This window comes from Psammomys obesus, unplaced genomic scaffold (genome assembly GCF_907164565.1).
Source record: "Psammomys obesus unplaced genomic scaffold, mPsaObe1.curated_primary_1811, whole genome shotgun sequence".
Taxonomy (NCBI): Eukaryota; Metazoa; Chordata; class Mammalia; order Rodentia; family Muridae; genus Psammomys; species Psammomys obesus.
The window spans coordinates 867,004-881,088 of record NW_026594377.1 but is presented as its reverse complement, the minus strand read 5'-3'; the positions used below and the strand labels follow the sequence as shown (position 1 = coordinate 881,088).

At 54.6% G+C, this 14,085-nt stretch overlaps 2 protein-coding genes across 4 annotated transcripts in view; one reads left to right on the top strand and one right to left on the bottom strand.

Annotated features, from left to right (window-relative positions):
- The window catches only part of Homer3 (homer scaffold protein 3), an 8,268-nt gene extending 2,393 nt beyond the window's left edge, over positions 1-5,875 (top strand). For both annotated transcript variants that reach the window (XM_055618672.1, XM_055618673.1), the window contains 7 exons: positions 204-335; positions 2,598-2,705; positions 3,289-3,410; positions 4,135-4,291; positions 4,429-4,539; positions 4,630-4,716; positions 5,684-5,875. In XM_055618672.1, coding sequence (XP_055474647.1) covers positions 204-335; positions 2,598-2,705; positions 3,289-3,410; positions 4,135-4,291; positions 4,429-4,539; positions 4,630-4,716; positions 5,684-5,875 — 909 coding nt within the window. The remainder of the gene's footprint in view (positions 1-203; positions 336-2,597; positions 2,706-3,288; positions 3,411-4,134; positions 4,292-4,428; positions 4,540-4,629; positions 4,717-5,683) is intronic.
- Ddx49 (DEAD-box helicase 49) lies at positions 5,347-13,841 on the bottom strand. Of its 2 annotated transcripts, XM_055618671.1 has the most exons (14): positions 13,689-13,841; positions 12,598-12,721; positions 10,438-10,523; positions 10,235-10,356; positions 9,485-9,672; positions 9,257-9,397; positions 8,737-8,812; positions 8,136-8,212; positions 7,909-8,006; positions 7,351-7,425; positions 6,649-6,737; positions 6,494-6,565; positions 6,223-6,393; positions 5,347-5,854 (listed from the first exon to the last, which is right to left on the bottom strand). In XM_055618671.1, the coding sequence occupies exons 1-13, from the start codon at positions 13,801-13,803 to the stop codon at positions 6,244-6,246; spliced, it is 1,413 nt and encodes a 470-aa protein (XP_055474646.1). In that variant the 5' UTR covers positions 13,804-13,841; the 3' UTR covers positions 5,347-5,854; positions 6,223-6,243. The 2 variants fall into 2 exon arrangements, with proteins under 2 accessions (XP_055474646.1, XP_055474645.1); XM_055618670.1 differs by having other exon boundaries at positions 5,347-6,393.
- Positions 13,842-14,085: the final 244 nt, after the last annotated feature.

The following is a 14,085-nucleotide window of genomic DNA, read 5'->3' as shown; positions in this document are numbered from 1 at the left end:
GGGGGGGATGGATTCTGGGTAGGCATCTACTACTGAGACAGACGCCTAGAATTAAATTTTTCTAATTTGACTTTTAAAATCCAATGTGTAGCCCAAGGCTGGCCTTACGCCTGAATACTCCCCAACCCTGGTCTGTCAGGCTGGCTGCTTATGGTAGCCGTTGTCACTCCTGCTGATCGGGAATCTTGCTCCCCCTCCCCTAGGCCATCATCAACAGCACGGTCACTCCCAACATGACCTTCACCAAAACCTCTCAGAAGTTCGGGCAGTGGGCAGACAGCCGAGCCAACACTGTCTATGGCCTAGGCTTTGCCTCTGAACAGCAGCTGACCCAGGTGGGCAGTGATGGGCATCTGTGTTCCTCGAGGTGGGGTCGCACATGACAAGACTGCTTGAGTGCCTGAGTAGTGCGGTTGCTCGGCACCTTGCCCCGACTTTGCATGCCCTTATGCCCCTTAGGGGCATCAAGCGGAGGCCCAAACTGGGCTCATCCCCATGCCCCAGCAGGTTCTGCCATCACACTTGGTATTGAGTCCTTATTTTCACATATATTTTCATGTGTTTGTGTGTATCTGTGTGCATATGCCATGTGTGCTCGTGCCTGCAGAGGTCTCGAAGCGGCTTTAGATCCCCTGCAGCTGGAGGTGCAGGCCGTGTGAGGGCACATGATGTAGGCGCTGGGAACTCGATTCATTTGGAAGCACTCTCAACTGCTGAGCCATCTCTCCAGCCCTCCAGCCTCTCTCTCTCTATTTTTTTTTTTTTGTTTGTTTGAGACAGGGTTTCTCTGTGTAGCCCTGGCTGTTCTGGAACTCATTCTGTAGATCAGGCTGGCCTGGAGATCCACCTGCTTCAGCCTCCCAAGTGCTGGGATTGAAAGTGTGTGCCACTACTGCCTGGCCTTTTATTTTATTTTATTTTTGAGTTTTAAGGCAAGGTGTCACTGTCTTCAAATTTTCAGCACTATTTCTGCCATTAGAGTGCTGTGATCACAGGCTTATTTGTTTACTTAAAATCTCTCTGGCCTCAAGGAATCCTCCCTTAGCCTTTCTGACTGGGATTAGTCCTTACCTGATTAAAAATAATAATAATGTCTTGATCAAGAGCATTGGCTGCTTTGGCGGAGGACCTAGGTTCCGTTTCCTGCACTCACACAGCAGCTCACTGCAACTCACACAGCTCATCTGTAACTCCCGTTCTAGGAGCTCAGACACCTCTGGCCTCCGGGGCACCAGGCACCCACGTGGCAGCCAGATCCACATAGCTAATACATAGTTATTTTTTTTCTAGTTTTCTTTTCTGTAGCGCTGGCTGGGCTGTAACTTGCTCTGTAGGCAAGGCTGGTTCTAAACCCACACGTTGTAGCTCGGGCTCACCTTGAATTTCTGACGTGCCTGAGCCTCTCAGAGCGGCACGGTGCCCGCTGCAGGTGGGGCTAGATGGTGGCTAGGAGTCTGTGCTGTGTGTGCTGCTCTTGCAGAGGAGGGAGTTCAATTCCCAGACCCACATGGTGATTCACAAACATCTGTGACTCCATGGAGGGACAATCTGATGCACTTTTCTGGGTGCACTTACCTGTGTGTATACACACAATTAAAAGTAATAAAAAAAATTAAAAAACCAAGTTCTCTTCTAAAAGTTCTTATTACATTTCTTTACCCTTTCTGTGTTGTATGTCTGTGTGGGTGCATGTGTGCTGAGAAAATCAAAGGACAGCCAGTAGGAGTCAGTTCCCTCCTGCCATGTGGATCCAGGGACCAAGCTTAAGTCACCATCTCAGCAGAAGCTTACTGAGCAACTCACAAGCCTCACTTTTCTTTCTTTCTTTCTCTTTCTTTCTTTCTTTCTTTTTCTTCCTCCCTTTCTTTCTTTTTCTTCCTCCCTTTCTTTCTTTCTTTCTTTCTTTCCTTCTTTCTTCCCTCCTTCCTTCCTTCCTTCCTTCCTTTCTTTTTTTGAGACATGGTCTCTCTGTGTAGACCATACTGGCCTAGAGCTAAAACGTTTGCACCACCCCCACTGGGCTTTATTTTAATTTTCTGTATAAGCATGTTCATGCCTTTGTATGTGTGTGTGTGCGTGTGTGTGCCTGCAGAGGGCATTGGATCCCTGGAGCTGGAGTACCGGGCAGTTGTGAGTTAGTTGCCTGAGGCGGTGTGTGACCTGGTGCAGCTTTTCTGCCACATCAGCTGACACTCCACCACTGAGCTCCTCTCAACCTATTATTTTTGATAAACAAAACTATATTAAAATGAAAAGAATGCATTATTGCGAGCAGGGAACCAGCACTAGTCGTCAGCTGACCCATTTAGGAGAAGGAATGCCGAGAGGCCGGCCCTCTCTGGCTGTGGACATCCTTCCCTGTGCTGTGAGGTACTGGTGGGTGTGAAGGACAGATGGGGAGCCAGCCTCAGGCTGTCCACTCTGAGCCTGCCTGACAGGAACAGGGAGTCCCCTCCAGGGGTCACCCTGACGCCTGAGGTGCTCACAGGGTGGATCTTTGCCAGCCTTCCCCAGTGTGACAGGGCCGGCAGGGGATGGGGTCCTGGGAGGGAGGTGTGGGGGAGTGCGTTCTGACTGTCCCCCTGCCTCACCCCCAGTTTGCTGAGAAGTTTCAGGAGGTGAGAGAAGCTGCCAGGCTGGCTCGGGAGAAATCTCAAGATGGCGGAGAATTCACTAGTCCTGCCCTGGCTCTTTCCTCCCACCAGGTAGGTGTTCCTGTCGCTCATGCTTACCACACCCCTGAGGCTGCTATAGGCCTGGGATCTATCAGGGGCCGTGGCACTGTGCTAGCGTCTAAGGCTTGACGGCCTTATTGCATTTATTTGTGTGTGCATGTATGTGCACGCACCTGGGTGCCTGCACGTGAACATCCAAGGACACCTTGTGGGAGTCAGTGCTCTCCTTTCAGCAGGGCATCAGGCTTGGTGAGCAGCTCCTTTACCTTCTGAGCCATCTTGCTGGCCATGCCTCAGTTTTAAATGGGATGTTTGAATTTCTGTGCCCAGGCAGAACCGTTCCAAGTGTCAGCCCCCGGATTCTCTGTAGGTTGTTCGGATTTGGCCCTGTGGAGTTATTGACGGCCCAGGCAGGTAGAGCACAGGTTTCCCATCCAGGGTCCCCATGGAGCTCTGAAGGGTGAGGAGGGAGGAGAGACACTGGGCTTCATAGCTCAGCTCAGACGCTCAGGTCGCAATGCCCCCAGTCTTCCTCTAAATCAGGCCTACCTCCGGCGGCATCCTTGACTGAAGCAAGCGCTCCCTGTGACCCAGTCCTGGCTCCCATGCACAGGTCCCCCCAAGTCCCTTGGTCAGCACCAACGGTCCAGGAGAGGAGAAGCTGTTCCGCAGCCAGAGTGCAGACGCCCCTGGCCCCACTGAGCGGGAGCGGTTGAAGAAGATGCTGTCAGAAGGGTGAGGGGTACTGCTTGTGCGGCAGGTGTGCTGGGCGGAGCCTGCTTAAAGCCAGGACGGGGACGGACGTGGTGGTGCCTAGGGGCTGTTTCCTGGCTGTGACTTAGCTTTAGGAGTGGCAGGGTGTGGTATTTCTGTGGTCAGGGTCTTGACTGGCACTGAGGGGCATGGGTGGCACCAGGGGTGTGCTAGGGCGGGACGCACCCAGGACAGACCTTGTTGCGGGGGTCAGGGTCTGGCAGGGATTCAGGGGCGTGGGTAGTGAGGCGGGGCCTTGGATGGGTGGGGTCACATGGGGGCGTGGACTGCGGAAGGTGCAGCTGGGTGGGAGTGGGGGAATCTGCACTGCACACCCAGAACGGAGGAGACAGTCGCTTCCTGTCTCATCTGCGGAGATGCTGCCCCCGCCCCCATTCCGTTGCTCCAGCGAGCTATCCCGTGGCAATCTGGGGCGGGACCCAGGGATAGGTTCCCAGGTTTGTGGAGGTAGGGTCTCACTTGTAGCCTGTTCCAGAGTCTGGCCTAGAACTCACTGTATATAACCTAGGTTGACGTCGTTTTCATGGGATGGCCTCCCATGAGCCGCTTGCCTGCGCCACACGCCTTGGATTCATGGTCCCCCGCTCCTAGCTCAGTGTTGCTTTGGCCCTGCTCTTAGCCCAGGATGCCCCCACCAGATGCCAGCCCCCTGACTGCGCACACCCCGGCCGGTGTCTTCCCGCAGCTCCGTGGGCGAGGTCCAGTGGGAGGCCGAGTTCTTTGCGCTGCAGGACAGCAACCAGAGGCTGGCGGGGGCCCTACGCGAGGCTAACTCAGCGGCTGCTCAGTGGAGGCAGCAGCTGGAGGCCCAGCGTGCGGAGGCTGACCGCCTGCGGCAGCGGGTGAGGAGCCCGCCTCCCTCCTGTCCCCGGGAATCCCGCTTCTTGCTGAATGACTTGGAACTGGGAGAACTTCACGGGGGTCACCAGGCTTTCCACGTCCCCGAGGGCGGCGGGCCTACTGGGCTGTGTGTGTGCAGGTGGCGGAGCTGGAGGCCCAGGCGGCTGCAGAGCCGGTCTCGGCGGGAGAGAAGGAAGCAACCAGCCAGTCCGTGGAGCAACTGGAGGCACGGGTGCAGACCAAGGACCAAGTAAGCCATGGGCAAGCTCCGGGGCCCTCACCCACCTCTCCCGCGGAACCCAGGAGCCTCTGAACAGACCCGGGTCCCCTTCTGCCCTAGGAGATCCAGACTTTGAAGAATCAGAACACAGGGACCCGAGATGCTTCTGACACCACTGAGCGGGAGGAGACACAGCAGAAGGTTCAGGTCGGCCGCGTGACCTCGCCTGTGGGAGGGGCCTGGGCAGGGCGGGTTCCCTCCGCCTGTGAGTGCGATGGCGAATGGCAAAGGCGCCTCATGGTGTTGCCTTTTGAGCAGTCTGAGGTCCTGGGACCAGTCTAGAGACCTCACCCCAAAGTGAGCCTTCCCAAGAGATTCCTGGGGAGAAAGTTAGCGAGGTGACCCTGAGGAGGGGTGGCTGGCGGCGCGGCAGCCACTCAGGATGGTCCACTGGGTGTTTTTGGTACAGGTGCTTGTGCGGAGGCCCGAGCTGGGCTTCCTCTTCTAGTTCATCCTTTGCAATAATCCATCTCCCCCGTGCCCAGGCTGGCTGGGCGCTTAGTCAGTGACCAGCAGGGACACGCTCTTGGTGTTCAGCAGCTAGCTGTATCTGGGACCTTGGATTTTACGTGGGTGTGAGGGATTGGAATTCAGGCCTCTCAGTTTATGGCAGGCTCTTTACCTTCTCTTTCGCCACGGAATCAACTCTCCAGTCCTTCAGCTTGTTTAGAAGCGTCTCGTACTGGCCTGGGACGGCTTAGGCTAGTCACCGTGCTCCAGGAATCATGCCCATCACCCCAGTCCTAGGCCAACAAATGTGTGCCAACCATGCTCAGCTTTTTTTTTTTTTTAAAGACCTATTTTATTACATATAGTGTTCTGCTTGCATGTACACCTGAAGGCCAGAAGAGGGCACCAGATTTCACTATAGATTATTATGAGCCACCATGTGGTTGCTGGGAATTGACCTCGGGCCCTCTGGAAGAGCAAGCAATGCTCTTAGTCATCTCTCCAGCACCCCAGCTCAGCTTTTTATGTGGAATGTTGGATTCCAAGCTCCGTATCTGTGCCTCACGCTTTCATGGCACTTGACAGACTCGCCACCTCCCAAATCCAGCAGGACTGGCAACCAGAGCTTCTCAGATTGCCCTGTCACCCCTTCCTCCCACTGCAGGACCTGGAGACCCGGAACACGGAGCTGGAGCAGCAGCTGCGGGCGATGGAGTGCAGCCTGGAGGAGGCTCGGGCCGAGCGGGAACGCGCAAGGGTGGAGGTGGGCCGGGCCGCGCAGCTCCTGGACGTGCGGCTGTTTGAGCTGAGCGAGCTGCGAGAGGGCCTGGCACGCCTGGCAGAGGCGGCGCCCTAGTCAGCCTGGGAGGGTCTGTGCTCCCAAGGTGCCCTGGCAGGGCCCAGGGGACCCCGGCTGTCCTGAGCTTTGCACTGTGTAGTTTTCTAGAACCCTTGAGCGGCGCTATGCCGGGATTACATTTCTTAAGTGGCTGTACAAGTGCGTGACGTTGCTGGCACCTGCTGCGGCTGGCTGCCGCCGCCCAGCATCCCAGGGACACTGCGAGGGAAGGCCACAGTGGTCATCCATATGAGTAACAGGCTTTGGGGACCTAAGTTCTGCAGACCCATCCCTCTTCCTTCTCAAGTCGGACTGCCAGGTTTAAAGAGCGTTTACTGAGGCCCTCTGTGGCCCACCCGGGGTACCTGCGGCCGCAGGTTCTCAGCTCACGCCTGGGCCTTGGCCGATGCTGGGGGCCGAGCCCCTCGGCCAGCTTTCTTCTGTCGAAGTGTCTGCTCCACCTTCTCCTTGAAGCGACGGTTCTGCTGCTTAATCTTGGCCAGCTCCGCCTTGCGCTTGGCCTCCAGGTCCGGGTCCTGAGGAAGGGAGCTCTGCTGAGCCTGGAGCTGGGCAAGCCCCGCCCACCACCACTGGCCACACCCCCATCCCTGGCCCTGCCCAATCGAGGCCTCCCACCTTTCCCTCCAGAATAAGCTGCTTCCGCTTGTTGATCTCCTTCTTTTCATCGAAATGAGTCGCCTCTAGTTTCTAGGTGGATGGGGAACAAGAGGTCAGGTCTTGCCCCCAAGCAGGGAGCCCCCTCCCACACCCCGCAGGCCGGCCACACTCACGATCTCGCACTCCCGGCGCACCACGTTGACCTGAGTGAGGATCTGCAGGACCTCGGCTTCCTCCACTGCCAGCTCCTCTAGCTGCTTCTCTGCGGGCAGATGGGCAGGACAGGCAAAGTGAGTTGGGCTGTGATTGTGCCTGGCCCCCTGCACCCTAGTTCTGAGTGTCTGGATCCAACTAAACGTGGACGATAGTAAAAAGAAGCAAAATTGTGCCAAGCTTGGTGGCACATGTCTGTCCTCACAGCACTGGGAGGCTGAGGCAGGGGTGTCACCATGTGTTCCAGACCAGCTCTGCAGAGCAAGAACCTGTCTCAAGTAAATGAATGAATAAATAAATGAAACGAAAGAGTGAATGGGTTAAGATCTATGTGCCTGTGACCCCAGCAACCTCAGAAGCGGAGGCAAGCTTCTCTTGGCAGCCCAGGACTTCCAGGCCACTGTGGCTTACAGTGAGAGCTCAGGAAAGCTTGCTCGCTGCAGGGGGCCCCAGATGGTCTGTCTCAGCGGCTGCTTAACATGGGGAGGCTCCCAGCCACACAGCCCCCTCCTTACCACAGGCACGCCTGCAGGGGTGAGGCCTGTGTGCCGCAGCCTTTCACCGTGTTGGATAAGCACCAGGGCAGGGTGGCCGGGGAAGGGGGCTCTCTCCCAGGGCTGGACAGGTCCCACCCATGGCTCCCCTGAACCCCAGCCACTTACTGATCTGCTCCTCAATGGCATGCAACAGGTGGATGTCGTACTGCGTCACCAGCGTGATGGCCTGTCCCTGCCTCCCTGTGGGGACATGTCTGTGACAGGACCTGGCCTAACAAGAGGTTCCCTCCTGCTGGACAGAGCCGCGATCCTCCTCAGAGGCATAATAGGGAAGGGGACAGCTCAGAGGGGCTCCACCCAGGAAGCTGCAAGGCAGCTGGGCAGCAGCTCTGCTAACCTGGCCTTCTATAGAGCCGGCAGGAAGCCAGGGTTAGTCCTACTCTGTAGCCCTTTCTACAGTGGTGACCGAGCAGCTGCTGCCTACAAGGCCTCTGACCCACGGTGGCACAGGGTCAGGATGGCAGGTCCAGGCTAGCCCTAGCAGTCTGGTCTCTCCTAGTTGCAGGCATGAGGGAATATGTCTCCCTGGCCCCTGGGTAGGTATCCCCGTGCGGCAGCAGGCTGAGGATGTCACTGGGAAGGTGACCCGAGCCTCAGCCTCCGAAGGACAGCGGGAGCTCCGCAGCGTCTCACTGTAGCTGCGACCTCCCAGGCCTGGTTTACCTGCACGGGCTGTGCGACCAACTCGGTGGATGTAGATCTTGGGGAGCCCAGGGGTGTTGTGGTTGATGACTACCTGCACGGTGGGGATGTCCAGGCCCCTGGGGATACAGAGCACCCAGCTGGGGAGTCCATGTGGGGGACCAAGGCTGACACTCAGCCGTCCCCATGCCCGGCTTCCTGGCCTCACCACCCACGGGAGGAACAGTTAGCTGTGGAAACCTGCTCACCTCGAAGCCACGTCAGTGGCGATAAGAATCCGGTAGATGCTGGACTTGAACTTGGCCAAGGCTGCAAAGCGTTCTTTCTGTGCCACAGGCGGGAGAGGTTTGTGAGCAAATGGAGGGAGCCTGGGGACAGTGCAGAGACCAGAGGGAAGGTGGTCCCAAAGCCAAAGGGGACAGCAGGACCACATGGGTGAGCTCTGACGTCGTGTCCGTGCGCGCACATATGTGCATGTCTGTTTGTGTGTATGTGTTTTAAGACAGGGCTCTGCCGGGCACTGGGGAAGCAGAGCCAGGAGGATCTCTAGGTTTGAAGAGACATAAAGAGTTCTAAGACCCTGTCTCAAAAAAAAAAAAAAAAAAAAAAAAAAAAAACAACCCAAGAAAGCAAAACCCAAAAGATGGCCTTTCGCCTAAGCTGGCCTTGTGTTTCCTATGTATCCAAGGCTCGCCTTGAACTCCTGATCTTCAGGCCTCACATCCTGAGTTCTGTTGGTCCAGGCATGCACATACATGTAAATCCCAGTTCATGGTGTTGGGGATGGACCCTGGCTCTCACACATGCTAGGTAAGCACTCTACCCACAGACTTGAGACCAGAGTGTCACCTGCTTCATCATGGAGTGTAGCGCCACTGCGGGGAAGCTGAACTTTCGAAGCATCATGCACAGGATTTGGCAGGTCCTAGAGGGAAAAGGGTGGCTGTGGGCGTGCTGCTCAACTGACCAAGACATCACCTTGGTGGTAGAGATGCTAGGTTGGCTGCCTATAAGCATCTCAAAGCCAGAACCAACAAGAAGCCGCCCTGACCAAGTCGCTGGACCCTGCTCTGCAGCCTTCATCCCCTCTGTGGACAGAGAGAGACACTCTTCCCTCTGCCCTTCTACACTGACCCAAGCTGAGACAGCCAGTAGCCTGTATTTGCCATATTTGTTTTTTTTTTGAGTCAGGGTCTCACTGCGTAGCCCTGGCTGGCCTGGAACTTGCTGTGTAGACCAGGCTGGCCTCAGAGATCTGCCTGCCTCCTGGGTGCTGGAATCACTTAGCAGCACCTAGCCGAGCTTCATGCTCACATGAAGGAGACCAGGCCAGGATCTCTGGCACAGGAGGCCAGGACCACTCACTCACTTGCAGGTGTTGGTGAAGATGATGATGGAGCAGTCCTCCACCTGGTCTTGGAAGGTCTGGACCAGGTGAACCAGGTAGGCGTCCTTCACCTTCTCCGGCACCAGCAGGTAGCGCTGGTCAAGCTGCTCCACTGTGCGAACGCTGGAGGTGGAAAGGCAGAGCAGCTTACCCTCAGCTTTCTCTGCCTGGCCGTCTGGCGTGACCCTCACCCACAGCTTTGGAACTCACGGGGCCTGCGCCTCCCAGAAGAAGGGCTGGTTGGTGGCTAGGCCCTGAAGCTCCTTGAGCGTGTCAGTCAGTGTGGCACTGAAGAGCAGCGTCTGCCTGTGTGTTGGAACGGCTGCCAGGATGGTCTCTAGGTCCGCAGTGAAGTCAGTGCAACCCTGCTCCAGCAGCCGATCAGCTTCATCCATCACCTGCGTTGGAGGGTTAGGAGGGGGCTGCAAACAGTCTGGAGCCGCGTACGCTGTCCCAAGCCCAAACCACCTGCTTTTCAGGGACCACGAAATGGGCTCCTTGAACACTGTCCCAGCCTCCAGTCCAGGTCACCCGCTCTGTGATGCTGCTCTAGCGTTCCTCTAGGGCGGTCCCCTTCTACATGCCTTGTCTCTTCCGGACTTTGTTTTGTATAAGACAGGGTCTGGCTGAGTAGTCCTGACTGTCCTGGAGCGCTCTGTAGAGCAGGCTGGCCTTGAGCTCATAGAAAAACTTGTGTCTCCACCTCGTGAGTGCTGGGTTGGAACGAGAGGCCCACCACACCCAGCTGGCCTTCATCTTTATTTCTAGCCCTTTGCTCAGTGACCTATTAAGAATGGCTCCAGCCAAGCACAGTGGCGCACATCTACACAGACAGATCCAGGACAGTGGGACTACAGAGAGACTCTGTCTCAAAGAGAGAGGAGAGAAGAGAGAATTGGCGCATGTCTTCTGAGCCCTGCCTCCAGCCCCAAGCCTCTGAAAGGAGTACAGCCGGCTAACCAGAAATCGAATTTTCTTCATGTTGAAAGTGTTGGAGCTGCGCAGGTGGTCGGCCAGGCGCCCAGGGGTGGCGATAACCACGTGAGGCTTCCGGGACAGCTCCAGTGCCTGTGCCACCATGTCTGCAGTGGAGGGAGAAGCAAGACCAAGTGAGTGGGTCAGCAGGGACCCCACGGTCCACCCCAGCCTCATAGGCCCCATACCCATGCCGCCGACAATAATGCAGTCCTTCAGGCCCAGGGGCTTCCCCAGCACCCGGAACTGCTCCGCGATCTGGTAGGCCAGCTCCCTATGGGTGCAAAGAACAGCTGGGTCAGTGAACACCTGTGCTCATCTCCCTCCCTCCCCCCAGGCTCCTCATGGCCTCCACTTCCCTAATGTTGGCCTCCTCAAAATCAGTTCTAGGGGGAACGGCAACGTCCCAGCAGGTAAGGAACAAGCTAACAGGTGGAGTTCCGTCCCCAGGACAGAGAGGAAAGAAGTGACTCCTTCAGGTATACACACACAGCAGCAGCCTGCTCACTGTGCAAGCATGATGACACGGGTCAGATGCTCAGCATCTTTGTAAAAGCTCAGTGCGCAGCCATATCTCCGTGGGGGAGAGGAGGGGCACTGACACAGGAGTGGGGCTCATTGGCCAGCCAACCTAGCCGATTAACAAGCCCTAATTTCAGTGACAGATGCTGTCTCAAAAAAGAAAATGGAGGGCTGGAGAGATGGCTCAGAGGTTAAGAGTGCTGGCTGCTCTTCCAGAGGTCCTGAGTTCAATTCTCAACAACCACATGGTGGCTCCTAACGATCTATAATGAGATCTGGTGCCCTCTTCTGGCCTAGAGGCACACATGCAGGCAGAACACTGTATATATAGTTAATAAATAAATCTTAAAAAAAAAAAAAGATGGGAAGCTCCATGAAGTGGCACATGCCTGTAATCCCAGCATGCCGGGAGGCAGAGGCAGGTGGATCTCTGAGCTCAAGGCCAGCTGGTCTACAGAGTCAGTTCCAGGACAACCAGGGCTACGCAGAGAAACCTTGTATCAATCAATGAACAAATAGATGGTGGGGGCAAAGAGGCAGCTAAGGAAGCCCTCTTCCGGAGGTCCTTCCTTCAATTTCCAGCGCTCATATGGTGGTTCACAACTGTCTATAATAGGATCTAATGCTCTCTTCTGATCCAAGGCACAGAAATAAACACATTCTGTTGTTGTTATTGTTTCTCTTTTTGGTTTTTTTGAGACAGGGTTTCTCTGTGTTAACAGTCCTGGCTGTCCTGGATTCGCTTTATAGCCCAGGCTAGCCTCGAACTCAGAGCAATTCCCCTACTTCTTCCTCTCTGAGTGCTGCAATTACAGGCGTGTGTCACCACGCATGACTAGCAAACAAGTCTTTGCCATTGTGTAGTGGCACACTCCTTTACTCCCAGCACTCTGGAGGCAGAGGCAGGAGGATCTTTGTGAGTCAGTGCCAGCCTGGTCTACACAGTGAGTTCCAGAACAGGCAGGGTACACACTGAGGTGGTGGTGGTGGAAAGGAGTTCAACGGTTCAGAGCAAAGGACCTCAGTTCAGTTCCCAGCATACACATGAGGTAGTTTACAATAGCATGTAATTGCAGGGGACCTCACTCCTCTTCCAGCCTCTGTGGGCACCACACTCACAGGTGGAAACACACACAGAAACAAACACATTATCTTATCATTAAAAATAAACCTTTTTTTTTTTTTTTTTTTTCAAAAAAAGAAAATAAGGTGGAGAGCAATTGAGAAACATGCCTGAGGTTAACTCCTGGCCTCTACACAACTTAAGCCCACGTGTAAACATACATACAACCTAACCCTCTGTGTGATACTTGAGACCCATATTCAAGGTGCTCTAATAACATTCTTTCTGTTCCCTGGCCCTCTTAACCTAAGCATACAGGCACCTTTACACCTCCAATAGCTTTTGAAAATATTTATGACACTTATTTGTGTGGGTGTGCATGTGTATGCTGTTGTACTCTGGTGGACAGAAGCCAATCTGTGGGAGTCAGTTCTTTCTTTCCACTATGTGGGTGGGGTCCCCAGGAACTGAACTCAGGTCATCAGGCTTGTGGACAAACACCTCTGCCTGCTAAGCAATCTTCCTGGCCCAAGAACATCATTTTGTTTCCCTGGCTGTTAGACTGCTGTAGCTCCCTCCTGGCCAGCTTCTTCCTGACTCAGTTCCCGAGTCCTGGGAACACTTCACACACACTGTTAGGCCCTTCCAGACTCTGCATCCCTACAAGATTGGGGTGATTCTTCTCCCATTTCAAGGTCAGGGCACTTGCTTCAAGAAAGCCCAGCCAGATTAGGCCCCTAGGGGCAGCCTGTTGGCAGCTCACCTGGTGGGTGTCAGGACCAAGCAGAAGATGCCATAAGGGTCCTCAGACAGTTTCTGCAGGATGGGAAGTACAAAGGCTGCTGTCTTGCCACTTCCTGTTTTTGCACAGCCCAAGCAGTCCCGACCTGGGCAGAAGGCAAAGCAGTATCACCATGAAGCAAGGGCCATGATTATTCTGTTGGGCACTCACTCTTTACTGTAGATGGCTATAGTCTGTTTTCAAGTATGAAGTGCACTTAGAGTTCATCAGTTACAAATGAGCACTGGGCCCTTCTCTCTCCTAGTTGGTGGATGGCGCCCATATGTCCTAGATTTCTAACTGTTGGATAGTTACAGGTGGTCAGCTATGTAACGGAGCCCAGGATCAGAACAGGGGGCAGCCTCAAATCAAAAACTACTGAGCTGGGGAACTTGGGGAGGGGATTCCTGAGATTTGAGGAAAGGCTTCAAAAACTTGCCTGAAATCAGCATGCCAGCCGTTTTTGCCTTTGCTCTAGGCTGGCTCCCCTCTCTGCAGAATGGAATATTAAAGAACTGTCTCATTTTCATTAGTTCCTTGGGTGTTATTATCTAATTTCCAACAATTATTGTGATTCCTTGTTTGAAATAAGTTTTCAAGTAGCCCAGGCTGTTATGGAACTTGCTGTTGAGGATTACTCTGAACTCTTGATCCTCCTACTTCCACCTCCTCAGTACTGGGATGACTGAGAATCACCATATCCAGCTCCAGGGCGTCTCTTTAACGGTAAAAGTAAACTGGGCAGAAAAGCACTGACGCAAACACAGAGCTCTGATTTTTATCTGGAATTTGATGGCTTCTGTTTCTGTTTGCTAAGTCAAAGCCAGGTCTACTCTATTTTTTCAGTGCCATTGATTAGTCATTCTTCAAACTCTCCCTAAGCTCGAGTAGTACGAAAATGTCAGAGGTATTATCGTCTGTGTGACAATGCACATGAGTCAGCTGCGGCCTAAATGCCAACGCTGCGGGTCAGGGTTCCCGAAACATCAAATACCACCTCTGACTCGTGGAACGCAAGTGGGGCTAAGGAACAGGGGACAAAGAAAGGCACGAAAAGAGAAAAGAGGACTCACCCTCCAGGATGGCCGGGATGCAACCGAGCTGCACCGGAGTGGGCTGCTTCAACCCCAGCTGCCGACACTGTTCCACGAGCCATGACGACAGCCCGAGCTCAGCGAACCCCGCCATGCTCAGGACCAGAACAAGGACCCTAATGATAAATACTTCCGGCGCGCGAATCTTACGTCACGGCACCCTGGCGCGGTCCCTCCTGGGAAAGCTAAGAAACTAGTTGGCAAGTGAATGTGACGTCACGGAGAGGCACAGCGCAGTCACCCTCTCCAGATCCTTCATCCAATCCCAGCTTTGACCGCTTTTCTGGTGTTTTTGGGCCTGAAGGCCTTATGCTTGTTAATTGATTCGAACTACAATTCCCGGGAGGCTTTGCATTTTAAAGCAGCCTATTGGTCC